Genomic DNA, 19,152 nt, shown 5'->3' with positions numbered 1-19,152 from the left:
GGGGTTGGAGCTCCCACACAGAGTCCCTACTGGGGCACCACCTAGGGGAGCTGTGAGAAGAGGGCCACTGTCCTCCAGACCCCAGAATGGTAAATCCACTGACAGCTTGCCCCATGCACCTGGAAAAGCTGCAGGCACTCAATGCCAGCCCTTGAAAGCAGTCAGGAGAGGGGCTATACCCTGCAAAGCGAGGGGTGGAGCTGCCCAAGGCCGTGGGATCCTGCCTCTTACGTCAGCATGACCTGGATGTGAGACATGGAGTCAAAGGAGTTCATTTTGGAATTTTAAGATTTGACCACCCTGCTGGGTTTTGGACTTGCATGGGGCCTGCAGCCCCTCTGTTTTGGCCAATTACTCCTATTCAGACTGGCTATGTTTACCCAATTTCTGCACCCCCTTGTATGTAGGAAGTAACTACATTGCTTTGGATTTTACAGGCTCATAGGTGGAAGGGACTTGCCTTGTCTCAGATGAGACTTTGGACTGTGACTTTTGAGTTAATGCTGAAATGAGTTAAGACTTCGGGGGACTGTTGGTAAGGCATGATTGGTTTTGAAATGTGAAGACATGAGATTTGGGAGGGGTCAGGGTTGGAATGATATGGTTTGGCTCTGTGTCTCCACTGAAATCTCATCTTGTAACTTCCACAATTCCCATGTGTTGTAGGAGGGACCTGGTGGGAGAGAACTGAATAATGGAGGCCAGTCTTTCCCGTCCTGTTCTCGTGATAGTGAATAAGTCTCACGAGGTCTGATGGTTTTAAAAATGGGAAGTTCCCTGCACAAGCTCTCTCTTTGCCTGCCGCCATGCACGTAAGATGTGATTTGTTCTTCCTTACCTTCCACCATGATCATGAGGGCTCCCTAGCCGTATGAAACTATAAGTTCATCAAACCTCTTTTTCTTCCCAGTCTTGGGTATGTGTTTATCACCAGCATAAAAATGGACTAATACAGTTAGTTTGTAAAACTAGTTTTAAAAAATTCAATGGGACTTTTTTTTCTTGACCCACTGAATTTTTTCTTCTTTACTGCAGAGAAGTAATTGTAGAGATGTCCTTGATGCAGGGTATGGACAGCACCTCCTGCATGCAGTAGGCCTCACTGTGATGCAGGCACCTCTCAGTGGGTCCAGCCAACCCTGCCCACCACAGTGGTAGGTATTCAGGTGCGGTGTCAGCAGGGAGTATAGATCCAGACCAGAGTGCTGGTCTGGATCTGTGAGGATTACTGCCTTGTGTACTGTGTGACAGAACTTGAAATTTGCCAAGAAGGCAAGACTTAAATGAAGTAGATTCAGACAGTACAAAGTACTTGACGAGATGACAGTGGTGGTCATGAGCAGTTCTCAGTGCTGGTTCTGTGCCGAGCCCTGCTGTGAGCACTTCCCATGCATTAGCTCGGCAGCCCTGGCAGGTCAGTGCTAACTCACCCGGGGAGCAAGTGGCAGTGCAGGGATGTGAGCCCAGGCAGGGAGGATCCTGGTGCAACCAGGAATCGGAGAGGAGATGTCAGGAAGGCCTAAGGTCACCGGGCAGGGTTGCCGAGCCCTGTTGCCAAGTTCATGGGTCTGGGAGAGCAGGAGTTCAGCTGACCGGGAGATACGGGAAGGACTTTGGCAAATCTTTCTGTTTCTCTTTTCTTCTCTCTGTCCTCCCCTTCTGTCATCCTTCTCTTCCGTTATCCTTCCCTTCATTCTGTTCTCAAACTTTTAAAATACATAATATTTTACATATTTGTGGGGTGATATGTGATGTTTTATTGCGTATGTAGAATATGTACTGATGTAGTTGATCAAGTCAGAGTGTCTGGAGTATCCATCACCTTGGGTATCATTTCTATGTACTGAGAACATTTCGTATTATTCTGGCTACCCTGAAATACAGTATACATTGTTGTTAACTATCACCCCACTCTACCATCAAACATTACTACTTACACCTTCTATCTGTGTTTGTATTGACCAACCTCTCTCATCCCCCCTTCCACCCGCAGACCCTTCTCAGCCTTTGTTATCAGTCACTCTAGTCTACCTTCATGAGATCCACTTTTTAGTTTCCACATATGAGTGAGAACATGCAAACTTTGTCTTTCTGTTCCTGGCTTATTTCACTTAACGTAATGACCCGCAGTTCCATCCATGTTGCTGCACATGACGTGATTTCATTCTTTTCTAAGCCTCAGCAGTATTCCACCGTATGTATGTGCCACGGTTTCTACGCCTCAGCAGTATTCCACTGTATGTATGTGCCACGGTTTCTAAGCCTCAGCAGTATTCCACTGTACGTATGTGCCACGGTTTCTACGCCTCAGCAGTATTCCACTGTACGTATGTGCCATGGTTTCTAAGCCTCAGCAGTATTCCACTGTACGTATGTGCCACGGTTTCTAAGCCTCAGCAGTATTCCACTGTACGTATGTGCCACAGCTTCTAAGCCTCAGCAGTATTCCACTGTACGTATGTGCCACGGTTTCTAAGCCTCAGCAGTATTCCACTGTACGTATGTGCCACAGCTTCTAAGCCTCAGCAGTATTCCACTGTACGTATGTGCCACAGCTTCTAAGCCTCAGCAGTATTCCACTGTTTGTATGTGCCACGGTTTCTAAGCCTCAGCAGTATTCCACTGTTTGTATGTGCCACGGTTTCTAAGCCTCAGCAGTATTCCACTGTTTGTATGTGCCATGGTTTCTAAGCCTCAGCAGTATTCCACTGTACGTATGTGCCACGGTTTCTAAGCCTCAGCAGTATTCCACTGTACGTATGTGCCACGGCTTCTAAGCCTCAGCAGTATTCCACTGTACGTATGTGCCACGGTTTCTACGCCTCAGCAGTATTCCACTGTATGTATGTGCCACGGTTTCTAAGCCTCAGCAGTATTCCACTGTATGTATGTGCCACGGTCTCTACGCCTCAGCAGTATTCCACTGTATGTATGTGCCACGGTTTCTAAGCCTCAGCAGTATTCCACTGTATGTATGCGCCACGGTTTCTACGCCTCAGCAGTATTCCACTGTACGTATGTGCCACGGTTTCTAAGCCTCAGCAGTATTCCACTGTACGTATGTGCCACGGCTTCTAAGCCTCAGCAGTATTCCACTGTACGTATGTGCCACGGTTTCTACGCCTCAGCAGTATTCCACTGTACGTATGTGCCACGGTTTCTACGCCTCAGCAGTATTCCACTGTATGTATGTGCCACGGTTTCTAAGCCTCAGCAGTATTCCACTGTATGTATGTGCCACGGTTTCTAAGCCTCAGCAGTATTCCACTGTACGTATGTGCCACGGCTTCTAAGCCTCAGCAGTATTCCACTGTACGTATGTGCCACGGTTTCTACGCCTCAGCAGTATTCCACTGTACGTATGTGCCACGGTTTCTAAGCCTCAGCAGTATTCCACTGTACGTATGTGCCACGGTTTCTACGCCTCAGCAGTATTCCACTGTACGTATGTGCCACGGTTTCTACGCCTCAGTAGTATTCCACTGTATGTATGTGCCACGGTTTCTACGCCTCAGTAGTATTCCACTGTACGTATGTGCCACGGCTTCTTTATCTGTTCACCTCTTGACAGACACTTAGGTTGCTTTTGTCTCTTGGCTGTTATGAACAGTGCTGCAATAAACACGGGGGTATTCCTTTGATATATTGATTTCTTTTCCTTTGGATAAATGTCCAGAAGTGGAATTGCTGGATCACATGGTAATTCTATTTCTTTTTTTTTTTTTTTTTGAGAAATCGCCATACTGTTTTCCATAGGGACTATACTGATTTACATTCCTATCAACAATGTGTAAAAGTTCCCTTTTCTCTGCATCCTCACCAGTGTCTGTTCTTTGTCTTTTTAGTAATAGTCATTCTAACTGGGGTAAGGTGGATATCTCATTGTGATTTTGGTTTGCATTTCCCTGAATATTAGTGATATTGAGCATTTTTTGTATACTTATTGGCCATTTCTATGGCTTATTTTGAGTAATATCTGTTCAAATCTTTTGCTCACTTTTTAGTGGGATTATTTTTTCTTTTATTTGAGTTGTTTGAGTTCCGTTTAGATACTGGATATTGGTCCCTTGTCAGAGGAGTAGTTTGCCAGTCGTTTCTCTCGTCAGCATGCTGTCTCTTCATCCTGCGGTTTCTTTGCCATGCAGGAGGTTTTTAGTTCAGTCCAGTCCCGTCTGCCTGTTGTCGTCTGTGCTTTCAAGGTCTTAGCCTAAAATACGTGCCGATAACCAAATGTCCTCAAGTGTATTCCCTATATTTTCTTCTAGTGGTTTTTAGTTTTGGGTCTAACATTTAAGCTTTAATCCATCTCGAGTTGCTTTTTAAATATTTGTTGGGAGATACGGGGTTGAGTTTCATTCTTCTGCATGTAGATATCCAGTTTTCCCAGCACCATTTGTTGAAGAGACTGTCCTTCTCCCACAGTAAATTCTTGACACCTTTGTTGTAAATATGTGAATTTATTTCTGGATTTTGGATTCTGTTCCACTGGTCTGTGTGTCTGTTTTTATACCAGTACCATGCTATTTTGGTTACTAAAGCCTTGTAATCTGTTTTTCAGTCAAGTAGTATGATGCCTCCTGCTTTTTTCTTTTCTGCTCACAATTGCATTGGCTATTTGGGCTCTTTTGGTTCCATGCAAATTTTAGATTTTTTTTCTATTTCTGTGAAAAATGACATTGGTATTTTGATAGAGATTGCGTTGAATCTGTAGATGGCTTTGGACAGTATGATTGATTCAATAATGTTAATTATTCCAATCTTTGAACATGGGATGTCTTTTCGTTTGTGTCCTATTCAATTTCTTTCATCAATGTTTTGTCATTTTCCTTGTAGAGATCTTTCACCTCCTAGGATAAATTTATTCCTAGGTATTTTAATTTTTTGGTAGCTGTTGTGATTTCATCTCCTTCCTCTCCTCTCCCTCTCTCCCTCTCTCCTTTTCTCCCTCTCTCCCTCTCTTCCTCTCCCCTCTCCCCCTCCCCCACCTCTCTCTCTTTCTTTCCTCTCCTCTCCTCTCTCTCCCCCTCCTCACCTTGTTCATTATGTATTTGTATTATGTATGTGTATAGAAACATTGCTGATTTTTGTATATTGATTTTGTATCCTGCAACTTCACTGAATTTATTTATCAGTTCTAATAGTTTTTTGGGGGACTCTTTAGATTTTTCTAGGTAGAAGATCATATTTTTAGCAAGGAAGGACAGTTGACTTCTTCTTTTCCAGTTTTGCTACCTTTTATTTCTTTCTGTTGTCTGATTGCTCTGACTAGGACCTCCAGTACTGTGTTGGATGGGAGCGGTGAAAGTGGGCATCTCGCTGCAGTTCTTGGGGTACTGTGTTAGACAGGAGTGGTGAAAGTGGGCATCTCGCTGCAATTCTTGGGGTACTGTGTTGGACGGGAGTGGTGAAAGTGGGCATCCCGCTGCAGTTCTTGGGGTACTGTGTTGGACGGGAGTGGTGAAAGTGGGCATCTCGCTGCAGTTCTTGGGGTACTGTGTTAGATGGGAGCGGTGAAAGTGGGCATCTCGCTGCAGTTCTTGGGGTACTGTGTTGGACGGGAGCAGTGAAAGTGGGCATCTCGCTGCAGTTCTTGGGGTACTGTGTTGGACGGGAGCGGTGAAAGTGGGCATCTCGCTGCAGTTCTTGGGGTACTGTGTTGGATGGGAGCGGTGAAAGTAGGTATCTCGCTGCAGTTCTTGGGGTACTGTGTTAGACGGGAGCGGTGAAAGTGGGTATCTCGCTGCAGTTCTTGGGGTACTGTGTTAGACGGGAGCGGTGAAAGTGGGCATCTCGCTGCAGTTCTTGGGGTACTGTGTTAGACGGGAGTGGTGAAAGTGGGCATCTCGCTGCAGTTCTTGGGGTACTGTGTTAGACGGGAGTGGTGAAAGTGGGCATCTCGCTGCAGTTCTTGGGGTACTGTGTTGGACGGGAGCGGTGAAAGTGGGCATCTCGCTGCAGTTCTTGGGATACTGTGTTGGATGGGAGCGGTGAAAGTGGGCATCTCGCTGCAGTTCTTGGGGTACTGTGTTGGACGGGAGCGGTGAAAGTGGGCATCTCGCTGCAGTTCTTGGGGTACTGTGTTGGACGGGAGCGGTGAAAGTGGGCATCTCGCTGCAGTTCTTGGGGTACTGTGTTGGATGGGAGCGGTGAAAGTGGGTATCTTGCTGCAGTTCTTGGGTGAAAGGATTTCAGCGTTTGTCATTTAGTATAATGTTAGCTGTGGATTTGTCACACATGACCTTTATTATGTTGAGGTATATTCGTTCTATCCCTGTTTTTTTAAGGTTTTTATCATAAAAGGATGTTGAATTTTATCAAATGGTTTTCAGCATCTGTTGAATCAGCATATAGTTTTTGTCCTTTGTTCTGTTGATGTAATGTATCATGTTTATTGATTTGCATATATTGAACCATCCTTGAATCCCTGTTATAAGTTCCATTTGATAATGATGTGTTATTTTTCTGATGTGCAATTGGATTCAGTTTGCTAGTATTTTGTTGAGAATTAGGGATGTTAGCCTATAATTTTCTTTTCTTTCTTTCTTTTTTTTTCTTAAGATGGAGTCTTGCTGTGTTGCCCAGGCTGGAGTATAGTGGTGCGATCTCAGCTCACTGTAGCCTCTGCTTCCCAGGTTCAAGCAATTCTCCTCCCTCAGCCTCCCAAGTAGCTGGGATTATAGGCATGCGCCACCACTCGTGGTTTATCATTACACTTTTAAAAACATTAAAAAAAATTATTTGGCTAAGGGTTGACAGTATACTATTTAATCATAGTATAGCATTCACTTAATGACAGGGATATGCCCTGAGACATGTATCATAGGCAGTTTCACTGTGGCATGAACATCGCATGTGCTTACCACACACCTAGACTGTATGGCAGAAATGCTGCTCCTAGGCTACAAACCTGTCAGCATGTGAATGGATGCTGTAGGTGATTGTAACACTGATATTGTGTATCTAAGCTTAGACAAAGTACAGTAAAAGCATGGTATCATCTTACCACCTTTGTCCATGTGGTGAGCCCATCGCTGACTGAAATGTTATGCATTGCAGACTGTCTACCTTTAAATGATAATCTGCTGCTTCAGGTATAGTGTAAGAATCTTAAAACAGTGTTTTCCCATCGATTAATGATATTTATTTCAGATTCTTTTTCTGAAATTTCTATATTGTCATTATTCCAGGTTATCTGTGTGTCTGCTTCTGTTGTCACTTGACAATGAGCCTTTTGTTTTTTTTTGAGACGGAGTCTCACTCTGTCACCGAGCTAGAGTGCGATCTTAGCTCACTGCAACCTCTGCCTCCTGAATTCAAATGATTTTCCTGCCTAAGCCTCCTGAGTAGATGGGATTATAGGTATGTACCACCACACCTCGCTAATTTTTGTATTTTTAGTAGAGACAGGGTTTCACCATGTTGGTCAGGCTGGTCTCGAACTCCTGACCTCCTGATCCACCTGCCTTAACCTTCCGAAGTGCTGGGATTATAGGCGTGGGTCATCAGGCCCTGCCTCCTTGGCCTTTTCATTGTAATGTCTGATTGAGTGTTGGACATTGTATGGAGGGCAGTAGGCAAGGTCAACAAACTTTTTCTGTAATGGATCAAATAGGAAATATTTTGAGTTCTGAGGGCCATGTGTAGTCCCTGTTGCATATTGTTCTTCTGGTTTTTACTTTTTAAAAATCACGCTTAAAAAATATGAAACCTGGTAGAGTGCAGTGGTTCACGCCTATAATTCTAGCACTTTGGGAGCTGAGGTGGAGGATCGCTTCAGCCCAGGAGTTTGAGACCAGCCTGGGCAGGGCGGTAAGACACTGAGTCTACAAAAATATGAAAAATTAGCTGGCTGTGGCCGCATGTATCTGTGGTCCCTGTTACTTGGCAGGCTGAGGTGGGAGGATGGCTTGAGCCTAGGAGATTGAGACTGCAGTGAGCCATGATCGTACCGCAGCACTCTGGCCTGGGAGGCAGAGCAAGACCTTGTCTCCAAAAAAAGAAAGAAAGAAAAAAAAGTAAAATCATTCTTAGCTTGCAGTCTGTATAGATGCAGGTCCCGGGCTACATTTGGCCTCTAGGCTGTGGGGTACCCACCCTGCAGAGGGGAATGACGTAGGTAGATAGTGCTGCACTTAGGAATGGCTGCCCCTCTGTTTTTGCTGGACTGTCATTGTCGGGGAGTTGAGCTGGGTCTGGGTTTTATTGTTGTGTATGTACCTTCTGTCCCGCTGGCTTCAAATTCTTCCAGCCTTTCCTTGAGCTTAGGATGAGGGCTGAGTTGCCAGAGCATCTTCACCCATGGCTTTGGCCTTGACTCTGGGTTTGCCTTAGCTGCCCCTCATCTCTGGCAGGTCTGTGCTAGAGAGAGTTTCCCTCCTTTCCCTCGAAGCAGTGCTCTCACAGCCTGGCTTCAGCTGGCTCCTGGGCCTCCCCAGGGCTGTAGCTGGTTGCCTTCTGTCTTCCCTGCCCACAGCAGCCTTCTGATTCTGTAGGTGAGAAGCTTCTCCTTGGGGCTTAGTGCTGTGGCAGCTCCCACTGAGACTGTCAGTCCGCTCTTTCACGCTGCATCTTTAAAGGTTTTTTGTTGTTGTTGTTAAGTAAATGTGCTAAGAAAGAGGTGCTGGTTTTGAGCCTGGTTCCAATTACAGTACTCAGTCAAGAAGTGAATTGACCTCCTGCAAAGGCTGCCAGTAGAGAGGAATGGTAAGGAAAGGTGGCTCCACTCTGGTGAGGGATTGAAGCTTCGCTTGGTTGGGTTGGTTGTTTTAGTCTAGCTAATTTTTAGTGCTTGCTACAATGTCTGCAAGGCTACCAGATTCTATGACTCCTAGGGACACTCATGTGGAAAATAAACAACGTGAATTTTGTATACCCAGTGACATTGTGCTGTGTGGTCTCTGAGGGATTTGCTGCAGTTGGAGTGAAAAAGTAACTTTTTCTTTTCTTTTCTTTTGAAACGGAGTTTTGTTGTTGTTGCTCAAACTGGAGTGCAATGGCACAGTCTTGGCTCACTGCAGCCTCTGCCTCCCGGGTTCAAGTGATTCTCCTGTCTCAGTCTCCTGAGTAGCTGGGATTACGGGCATATACCACCATGCCTGGCTAATTTTGTATTTTTAGTACAGATGGGGTTTGTCCATGTTGGTCAGGCTGGTCTCGAACTCCTGACCTCAGGTGATCCACCTGCCTCCGCCTTCCAAAGTGCTGGGATTATAGGCGTGAGCCACTGCACCCCTGGCCAGAAGTAATACTTTTTAAAACAGTCATTTAAGTGAACAGAATGCTAGTGTTTAGGAAGAGTCAAACTCTAGAAAATATTTGAAGAGAATTATTCTGATGCAAATATGAGTGAGGCCCTGAGAACACGTGCCCAAGGTGGTCAGGGTGTAGCTTGGTTTTATACGTTTTTGAGAGGCATGAGACATCAATCAAATACATTTAAGAAACACATTGGTTTGGTCCAGAAAAGTGAGACAACTGAAAGCTGGGGTGGGGGGAAGGAGCGGGGAGAGGCTACCAGGCTGTAGGTGAATTTAAACATTTTCTGATTGATGGCTGGGATTGACAGAATGGGATGTTTATGTTAAGATGAAGATTGTGGAGACCAAAGTTCTTTTGAAGTCTTACAGTGGCTGCCCTTAGAGACAATAGATGAGAACTGTTTCCTATTCAGATCTTAATCTCTTTAGGATTAGGAGGTTCTGGAAGAAAAAGATCTAGCTATGTTAATAGAGATTCTTTACAAATGCAAATTTTTACCGCAAAGAACAGCTTGGCAGGGCCATTTCAAAATATGGCAAAGAAATACATTTTGGGGTAAAATATTTTGATTGTCTTCCTTTTCTCGTAATGCTATGCCAGAGGCAGGTTGGAAAGTCACGATTTATGATTTGTAGGTCATGACTCCCCAGACCCTTAGACAGGAATTTGGGCAAGATAAAAAATCAGAGTTTAGTCCTCACTGGCAAACATAGAAAGCCCTTGTCTTTCTAGTTTAGCACTTTAAAATTGTATGATTGTAATATTTGAAGATGATGGTTATTAGACTATTTAGTTCTTTTTTTTTTTTTTTTTGAGACGGAGTTTCACTCTTGTTACCCAGGCTGGAGTGCAATGGTGCGATCTCGGCTCACCACAACCTTTGCCTCCTGGGTTCAGGCAATTCTCCTGCCTTAGCCTCCCGAGTAGCTGGGATTAGAGGCATGTGCCAACATGCCCAGCTAATTTTTTGTATTTTTAGTAGAGACAGGGTTTCACCATGTTGACCAGGATGGTCTCGATCTCTTGACCTTGTGATCCGCCCGCCTCGGCCTCCCACAGTGCTGGGATTACAGGCGTGAGCCACCGCGCCCGGCCCCCTATTTAGTTTTTTGATGCTGCTTTTATCAGCTAAGCTTTTATATCAAGCAATGACTGTTTCTAGATTAGCCTATAGTTTTCTGAACTGTCAAACCTGTCATTTGGAAAGGCGGGGCACCCCTTGAGGGGTAGATTAAGGTAGAAAATTTTATTCTAGGCCATGTGGTGGCTCATGCCTGTAATCTCAGCACTTTGGGAGACAGAGGCCGGTGGATCGCTTGAGCTCAGGGGTGTGAGACCAGCCTGACCAGCATGGTGAAACCCCGTCTCTACTAAAAATACAAAAAATTAGCTGGTTGTGATGGCACACGCCTGTAGTCCTAGCTACTCGGGAGGCTGAGGCAGGAGAATCGCTTGAACCTGGTGTTAAATGTGCACTCTGAATGAAGAGACCCTCCAGACAGGCTTTGTGTGAGCAACATGGCCGTTTTTTCAACCAGGTGTGGGTGGGCTGAGTCTGAAAAGAGAGTCAGTGGAGGGCGGTGGGATAGGAGTTGGTTTTATAGGTTTGGGGTAGATAGTGGAAAGTTACAGTTTAGGGTGGTTTTTGCCAGCTGGGAGGGGTTGTAGGGTCTGGAGTCATGAGGTTGACCAAGGTCAGTTACAAAGTCCAGTTGTCTTATCAGCTGAGGCGGGTATAAGGTACATTGCAAGGATGTCTCAAGTTAATTAGGCCCTGCAGGGGTTAACCATGCTTCTCTTTTTTGTGGTCTTCCAGTTACTCTAGACTTTCTAGTTCCAGGAACTCATCTGGAGTGTCCGTGCAGGTCACAGAGGTTACCATGGTGTCCATGGCGCCATCAGTCAGCCTAAAAGACCTTACATCAGGAGGCAGAGGTCGCAGTGAGCCGAGATCACGCCACTGTACTCCAGCCTGGGTGACAGAGTGAGACTTCATCTCAAAAATAAATAAACAAAATAAAAATACAAAAAATTGGTTGGGCATGGTGGCATACATCTGTAATCCCAGTTACTCAGGAGGCTGAGGCTGGAGAATCTCTTGAGCCTGGGAGGTGGAGGTTGCAGTGAGCAGAGATTATGCCACCACACTTTGGCCTGGGTGACAGAGCAAGACTCGGTCTCAAAAAACAAAACCAAAAAAAAAAAAAAAGAAAAGAAAATTTTATTCTAACCAGAAGCGTTGCCCCTTTCCCCTAGATCCAGATGCAGAGGTGTGCCTTCATGTACTGAGGCTTGTGCAGTCTGTGGTCCTGGAGCCTGAAGTCTTCTCTAAGTCAGCCTCTGAGTTCCGGAGCTCCCTGCCCCTGCAGCGCATCCTGGCGATGTCCAAGAGCCGCAATCCCCACCTGCAGACCGCAGCCCGAGAGCTCCTGGAAGATCTCCGCACTCTGGAGCATAATGTGTAGGTGTGCTCGGCGACCAGGGTTTTGCCGAAAACGCTGTCCCTCATTTGATATTCCAAAACCATCACCATGTGCCATTTGTTAGAGATGGCAAAATGTGATTGACTAGAGATAGACATGAATTGATATGTATCCCCCATAACTTGCCCTGGAAGTGAGAGTGCCTGTAAGTGGTTGGTCAGGCTTGCCAAGGGAGAAGCCATGAACGAACCTTCCTTCTGGAAAAGCGGCCCATGTCTGCTGGCTGGAAAAGGGCTTGCTTAGAGCAGCTTCTCACTACTCAGCACACTGTGACCTGTAGGTTCACCCATAAAAAAAGGAAGTTAAATAACCATCTACCCCATTGGTCAGCATTTTTCTAAGATACATTTCTTTGAAAAGCAATTCATTCTCTCTCTAGTAATTGTAATTAAATCCCCCAAAATGCAAGTTTACTTTTATAACCTTTTGGTGAACTTGCTATTTTGGATGACATTGGACAGTTTAGTTAGATGTTTTTGTGCCTTTTTTATTTTTGAATAAAAATAAAAGAAGAGTTGTATTACAGTCATTGCTGTCTAAAATGTAGAGTTGATACTAGGAAGTTGATCTTTTCATATAACTATACTGTTCTTGGTTGGTGGAAAAAAACTCTCCTTAAATTGTTCTGGGCCCTTGGCTATAAAATTAGAAGTCCTATTTTTCTCACAAATACTGTAAAAACAACCCTTTAATAGATTAGAACACATGCACTTTGTTGAGATTCCTTAAATGAAATGATAGTTCCAGCTCCCATTTTGTGTGTGGGTGTGCCTGTGTGCCAGGGCCCTGCTGTGTCTGTCTTACCTGCCTGCTGGTTGCCGCCCAGCTTGTTTCGTAGGCCACTGGCAGAGAAGACACTGCATTTCTCATGCACACCATGGTGGGTGAGAGCTGCCAGTAGTCTTAGTCCGTTTTCACACTGCTATAAAGAAATGCCTGAGACTGGGTAATTTATAGAGGAAAGAGGTTTAATTGACTCACAGTTCACCACGGTTGGGGAGGCCTCAGGAAACTTACAATCATCATTGAAGGGGAAGCAAGGCACCTTCTTCTCAAGGTGGCAGGAAGGAGCATGAATGCAGGAGGACCTACCAAACATGTATGAAACCATCAGCTTTCTCAAGAACTCACTCACTGTCACGAGAACAGCATGGGGAAAACCGCCCCCATGACCTAGTCACCTCCACCTGGTCTCTCCCTTGATACATGGGAATTATGAGGGTTATGGGGATTCTAATTCAGGCTAGATGTGGGTGGGGACACAAAGCCTAACCATATCACTCTTTAAATGAGTCCTTAAAGTCACGTTGGAGAACTCATGCCCTCCTTTCCGGGGCTGCTTCGTTTGGTGTGGTGCTGCAGGGCTGCTGGGCCCTGGGCGTGCTGGGAGAGCAAAACAAATGCAGGCCCACCTCCAGTGTGGCCCCGTCCACAGGAATAAGCTGTATTGTTGCATAGGGCATTTCAGAGTAACTTCATTTTTCTTTTAAGCAGATTTTATAGGCAGTGTGCAGTTAAGGCTGAGAGGCTGAGTGAAGTGCAGAGGAAGGCGCAGTTGCTTGGATTTCACAAGCCAGCATATTGTGGAACACTAGCTCATCTGAGCCAGAGGAATGTTGCAAAAGGCAATTTAAAATGCATGCAGGGAGAAATCGATCCATCTGTGCCGTGTGGTTCTGTAGGTCCTGATCATTGGTGAATAAAATTGAGAATGTTGTGTTTCTATACTTAATAGCGTGGTACTCTCTTCCTTTTCATTGCCGTTTATTTAATGAGGTAATGAGGGATGTTGCCTCTATGACTGCAGGATATTTCCTGCCAGAGATGGGGTCAGCGGTGTACAGAGAGGAGTGAACCTGGGCCAGACTGTTGGACGTTGTGTAGTTTAGTTAATTATTGGGTGGATGTGATTAAGAAGGATCATTTCTTTTCTCCTGATTTTGAGGTGTTAAGAATAGTGAGAGTTCTTACAAAAACTCTTTCAGGAAGAAATATATGACAAATCCATGTTTTGAATGTATATACCAGGAAAGGTATTTAAGGCCAACTTTAAGGAGTGACCTGCCTCTCTAATATTTCTGCTCTTCATATCAAGGTCAACAGGAAAAGATAGGTTCTTTTAATTTTTTTACAACTAGTGATCTAAAGAAACCCACTCAGTTTTCTTTTTCTTTTCTTTTTTTAATGGGAGACCAGAATTTTATTATTACTCAAAGCAGTCTCCCTGAAACTGGGGGATTGGGGTTCTTAATGATAATTTGCTGAGTAGGGGTCCAGAAGTGGGAAGTGCTGATTGGTCAGGTGGGATATGAAATCACAGGGAGTCAAAGCTGTCCTTTTGAACTGTAAGTTACTGCGTAGGGGCCACAAGACCAGATGAGCCAATTTATTGATCTGAGTGATACCAGCTGATCCTTTAAGTCCAGGGTCTGCAAAATATCTCAAGCTCTGAACTTAGGCTTTGTAATAGCAATGTTAGCCCCAGGATGCAATTTGGGGAGGTTCCTAATCTTTTTTTTTAATTGCATTTTAGGTTTTGGGGTACATGTGAAGAACATGCAAGATAGTTGCATAGGTACACATGGCAGTGTGATTTGCTGCCTTCCTCCCCTTCACCTATATCTGGCATTTCTCCCCATGCTCTCTCTCCCCAACTCTCCACACCCCACTGTCCCTCCCCTGTTCCCCCCAACAGACGCTACTGTCTAGTGCTCCCCTCCCTGTGTCCATGTGTTCTCATTGTTCATCACCCGCCTATGAGTGAGAACATGTGGTATTTGATTTTCTGTTCTTGTGTCAGTTTGCTGAGAATGATGGTCTCCAGGTTCATCCATGTCCCTACAAAGGACACGAACTCATAGTTTTTGATTGCTGCGTAATATTCCGTGGTGTATATGTGCCACATTTTCCCTGTCCAGTCTATCATCGATGCAACATAGAGGCAACATCCCTCATTACCTCATTAAATCGATTGGCATTTGGGTTGGTTCCAGGTCTTTGCTATTGTAAACAGTGCTGCAATGAACATTCGTGTGCATGTGTCCTTATAGTAGAACGATTTATAGTTCTTTGAATATATACCCAGTAATGGGATTGCTGGGTCCAATGGAATTTCTATTTCTAGGTCCTTGAGGAAGCGCCACACTGTCTTCCACAATGGTTGAACTAATTTACACTCCCACCAACAGTGTAAAAGTGTTCCTATTTCTCCACATCCTCTCCAGCATCTGTTGTCTCCAGATTTTTACATGATCGCCATTCTAACTGTCGTGAGATGGTATCTCAATGTGGTTTTGATTTGCATCTCTCTAATGACAGTGATGATGAGCATTTTTTCATATGATTGTTGGCCTCATATATGTCTTCTTTCGTAAAGTGTCTGTTCATATCCTTTGCCCACTTTTGAATGGGCTTGTTTGTTTTTTTCCTGTAAATCTGTTTGAGTTCTTTGTAAATTCTGGATATCAGCCCTTTGTCAGATGGGTAAACTGCAAAAAATTTTTTCCCATTCTGTTGGTTGCCGATTCACTCTAATGACTGTTTCTTTTGCCCTGCAGAAGCTGTGGAGTTTGATTAGGTCCCATTTGTCTATTTTGGCTTTTGTTGCCAATGCTTTTGGTGTTTTGGTCATGAAGTCCTTGCCTCCTCCTATGTCCTGAATGGTTTTGCCTAGATTTTCTTCTAGGGTTTTTATGGTGCCAGGTCTTATGTTGAAGTCTTTAATCCATCTGGAGTTAATTTTAGTGTAAGGTGTCAGGAAGGGGTCCAGTTTCTGCTTTCTGCACACGGCTAGCCAGTTTTCCCAACACCATTTATTAAACAGGGAATCCTTTCCCCATTGCTTGTTTTTGTCAGGTTTGTCAAAGATTGGATGGTTGTAGATATGTTGTGTTGCCTCCGAGGCCTCTGTTCTGTTCCATTGGTCTATAACTCTGTTTTGGTACCAGTACCATGCTGTTTTGATTACTGTAGCCTTGTAGTATAGTTTGAAGTCTGGTAGTGTGATGCCTCCCGCTGTGTTCTTTTTGCTTAGAACTGACTTGGCTATGTGGGCTCTCTTGTGGTTCCATATGAAGTTTAAGGTGGTTTTTTCCAGTTCTGTGAAGAAGGTCATTAGTAGCTTGATGGGGATAGCGTTGATTCTGTAAATTGCTTTGGGCAGTATGGCCATTTTCACAATATTGATTCTTCCTAACCATGAACATGGAATGTTTCTCCATCTGTTTGTGTCCTCTCTGATTTCGTTGAGCAGTGGTTTGTAGTTATCCTTGAAGAGGTTTCTTACATTCCTTGTTAGTTGTATTCCGAGGTATTTTATTCTCTTTGTAGCAATTGTGAATGGCAGTTCGTTCTTGATTTGGCTCTCTTTAAGTCTGTTATTGGTGTAGACGAATGCTTGTGATTTTTGCACGTTGATTTTGTATCCTGAGACTTTGCTGAAGTTGCTTATCAGTTTCAGGAGATTTTGGGGTGAGACGATGGGTCTTCTAGATATACACTCATGTCATCTGCAAATAGAGACAATTTGGCTTCCTTCTTTCCTATTTGAATACCCTTTATTTCTTTTTCTTTCCTGATTGGTCTGGCTAGAACTTCCAGTACTATATTGAATAGGAGTGGTGAGAGAGGGCATCCTTGTCTAGTGCCAGATTTCAAAGGGAATGCTTCCAGTTTTTGCCCATTCAGTATGATATTGGCTGTTGGTTTGTCATAAATAGCTTTTATTATTTTGAGATGCATTCCATCAATACCTAGTTTATTAAGGGTTTTTTAGCATAAAGGACTGTTGAATTTTGTCGAAGGCCTTCTCTACATCTATTGAGGTAATCATGTGGTTCTGAGTTAGTTTCTGAATTCTGAGTTCTAACTTGATTGCACTGTGGTCTGAGAGACTGTTTGTTATGATTTCTGTTCTTTTGCATTTGCTGAGGAGTGATTTACTTCCAATTTTGTGGTCAGTTTTCGAGTAGGTGTGATGTGGTGCTGAGAAGAATGTATATTCTGTGGATTTGGGGTAGAGAGTTCTGTAAACGTGTATTAAGTTTGCTTGCTCCAGGTCTGAGTTCACGTCCTGGATATCCTTGTTAATTTTTGATCTGGTTGATCTGTCTAATATTGACAATGGGGTGTTAAAGTCTCCCACTATTATTGTGTGGGAGTTTAAGTCTCTTTGTAAGTCATTGAGAACTTGCCTTATGTATCTGGGTGCTCCTGTATTGGGTGCATATATATTTAGGATCGTTAGCTCTTCTTGTTATATGGATCCTTTTACCATTATGTAATGTCCTTCTTTGTCTCTTGTGATCTTTGTTGCTTTAAAGTCTATTTTATCAGAGACGAGAATTGCAGTTCCTGCTTTGTTTTGCCCACCATTTGCTTGGTAAATCTTCCCTCATATCTTTATTTTGAGCCTTTGTGTATCCTTGCATGTGAGATGGGTTTCCTGGATATAGTACACCGATGGGTTTTGGCTTTTTATCCAGTTTGCCAGTCTGTGTTTTGATTGGGGCATTTAGTCCATTTACATTTAAGGTTAATATTGTTATGTGTGAATTTGATACTGCCATTTTGATTCTAGCTGGCTGTTTTGCCCGTTAGTTGATGTAGATTCTTCATTTTGTTTATGCTCTTTTTACCATTTGGTATGTTTTTGGAGTGGTTGGTACTGGTTTTTCGTTTCTACGTGTAGTGCCTCTTTCAGGAGCTCTTGTAAAGCAGGCCTGGTGGTGACAAAATCTTTGAGTACTTGCTTGTTCACAAAGGATTGTATGTTTCCTTCGCTTATGAAGCTTAGTTTGGCTGGATATGAAATTCTGGGTTGAAAGTTCTTTTCTTTAAGGATGTTGACTATTGGCCCCCACTCTCTCCTGGCTTGTAGGGTTTCTGCTGATAGATCTGCTTTGAGTCTGATGGGCTTCGCCTTGTGGGTAACCCGACCTTTCTCTCTGGCTGCCCTTAGCATTTTCTCCTTCATTTCAACCCTGGTGAACCTGATTATGTGCCTTGGGGTTGCTCTTCTTGAGGAATATCTTTGTGGTGTTCTCTGAATTTCCTGGACTTGAATATTGGCCTGCCTTGCTAGGTTGGGGAAGTTTTCCTGGATAATATCCTGAAGAGTATTTTCCAGCTTGGAAGACATCACATTCAGGTACACCTATCAAATGTAGATTAGGTCTCTTCACATAGTCCCATATTTCTTGAAGACTTTGTTCGTTCCTTTTTGTGCTTTTTTCTCTAATCTTGCCTTCTCGTTTTATTTCATTGAGTTGCTCTTCGACCTCTGATATCCTTTCTTCTGCTTGGTCAATTCGGCTGTTGAAACTTGTGCATGCTTCACGAAGTTCTCATGTTGTGTTTTTCAGCTCCATCAGTTCACTTACATTCCTCTTTAAGTTGTTCATTCTCGTTAGCATTTCATCAAATCTTTTTTCAAGATTCTTAGTTTCTTTGCATTGGGTTAGAACATGTTCTTTTAGCTTACAGAAGTTTCTCATTACCCACCTTCTGAAGTCTGATTCTGTCATTTTGTCACACTTATTCTCCATCCAGCCTTGTTCCCTTGCTGGTGAGGGGTTGTGATCCCTCATAGGAGGAGAGGTGTTCTGGTTTCGGGTGTTTTCCTCCTCTTTGTGCTGATTTCTTCCCATCTTTGTGGATTTATCCACCTGTCGTCTTTGTAGTTGCTGATTTTCACATTGGGTCTCTGAGTGGACGTCCAGGTTGTTGATGATGAAGTTATTTCTGTTTCTTAGTTTTCCTTCTAACAGTCTGGCCCCTCTGCTGTAGGACTGCTGAGGTCCACTCCAGGCCCTTTTTGCCTGGAGATCACTTGCAGCAGCTGCAGAACAGTAAGGGTTGCTACCAGTTTCTTCTGCTGCTATCTTTGTCCCAGAATGATGCCTGCCAAATGTCAGTCTGATCAGTCCTTTGTAAGGTGACTCTTTGGATATATGGGGGTCAGGGAGCTGCTTCATGAGACAGTCTGTCCTTTATAGGAGCTCAAGTGTTGAGCTGTGAGCTCCGTTGTTCATTTAGAGCTGCTGGGCAGGTACGTTTTAAGTCTGCTGCAGCAGAACTCATAAACCCCCCACTTTTTTCTCCAGGTGCTCTGTCCTGGGGAGTTAGGCTTTATTTATGAGTTTCTTTTGTGCTGCTGCCTTTTTTTTCCCAGGGCTGCCCTGCCCAGCAAGGAGGCAGCCTAGTCACTGTCTGCCTTCAGAGGCTTTGCTGAGCTGCTATGGGCCCCACCCTGCTGCCATGTGAACTTCCCTGCAGTCCTGTTTATATGGGTGTGGTTAGAACTGCCTTGGCAATGGTGGCCCACCTCTGTAATGGCGGACTCTGTCTGTAATGGCGGGTTGCCTCAGCAACGGTGGGCTGCCTCAGCAATGGCAGACTACCTCCGTAGGGG

The 19,152-nt window shown here is 44.3% G+C and overlaps 1 protein-coding gene across 7 annotated transcripts in view; it reads left to right on the top strand.

Annotated features, from left to right (window-relative positions):
- The window catches only part of HSF2BP (heat shock transcription factor 2 binding protein), a 105,908-nt gene extending 93,638 nt beyond the window's left edge, over nucleotides 1-12,270 (top strand). For all 7 annotated transcript variants that reach the window (XM_035283299.3, XM_035283300.3, XM_035283301.3 and 4 more), the window contains one exon: nucleotides 11,515-12,270. In XM_035283299.3, coding sequence (XP_035139190.3) covers nucleotides 11,515-11,723 — 209 coding nt within the window. In that variant the 3' untranslated portion in view covers nucleotides 11,724-12,270. The remainder of the gene's footprint in view (nucleotides 1-11,514) is intronic.
- The last annotated feature ends 6,882 nt before the right edge of the window (nucleotides 12,271-19,152 follow it).

Source organism: Callithrix jacchus, chromosome 21, assembly GCF_049354715.1.
Source record: "Callithrix jacchus isolate 240 chromosome 21, calJac240_pri, whole genome shotgun sequence".
Taxonomy (NCBI): Eukaryota; Metazoa; Chordata; class Mammalia; order Primates; family Cebidae; genus Callithrix; species Callithrix jacchus.
This window is presented reverse-complemented; position numbering and strand designations above follow the sequence as displayed.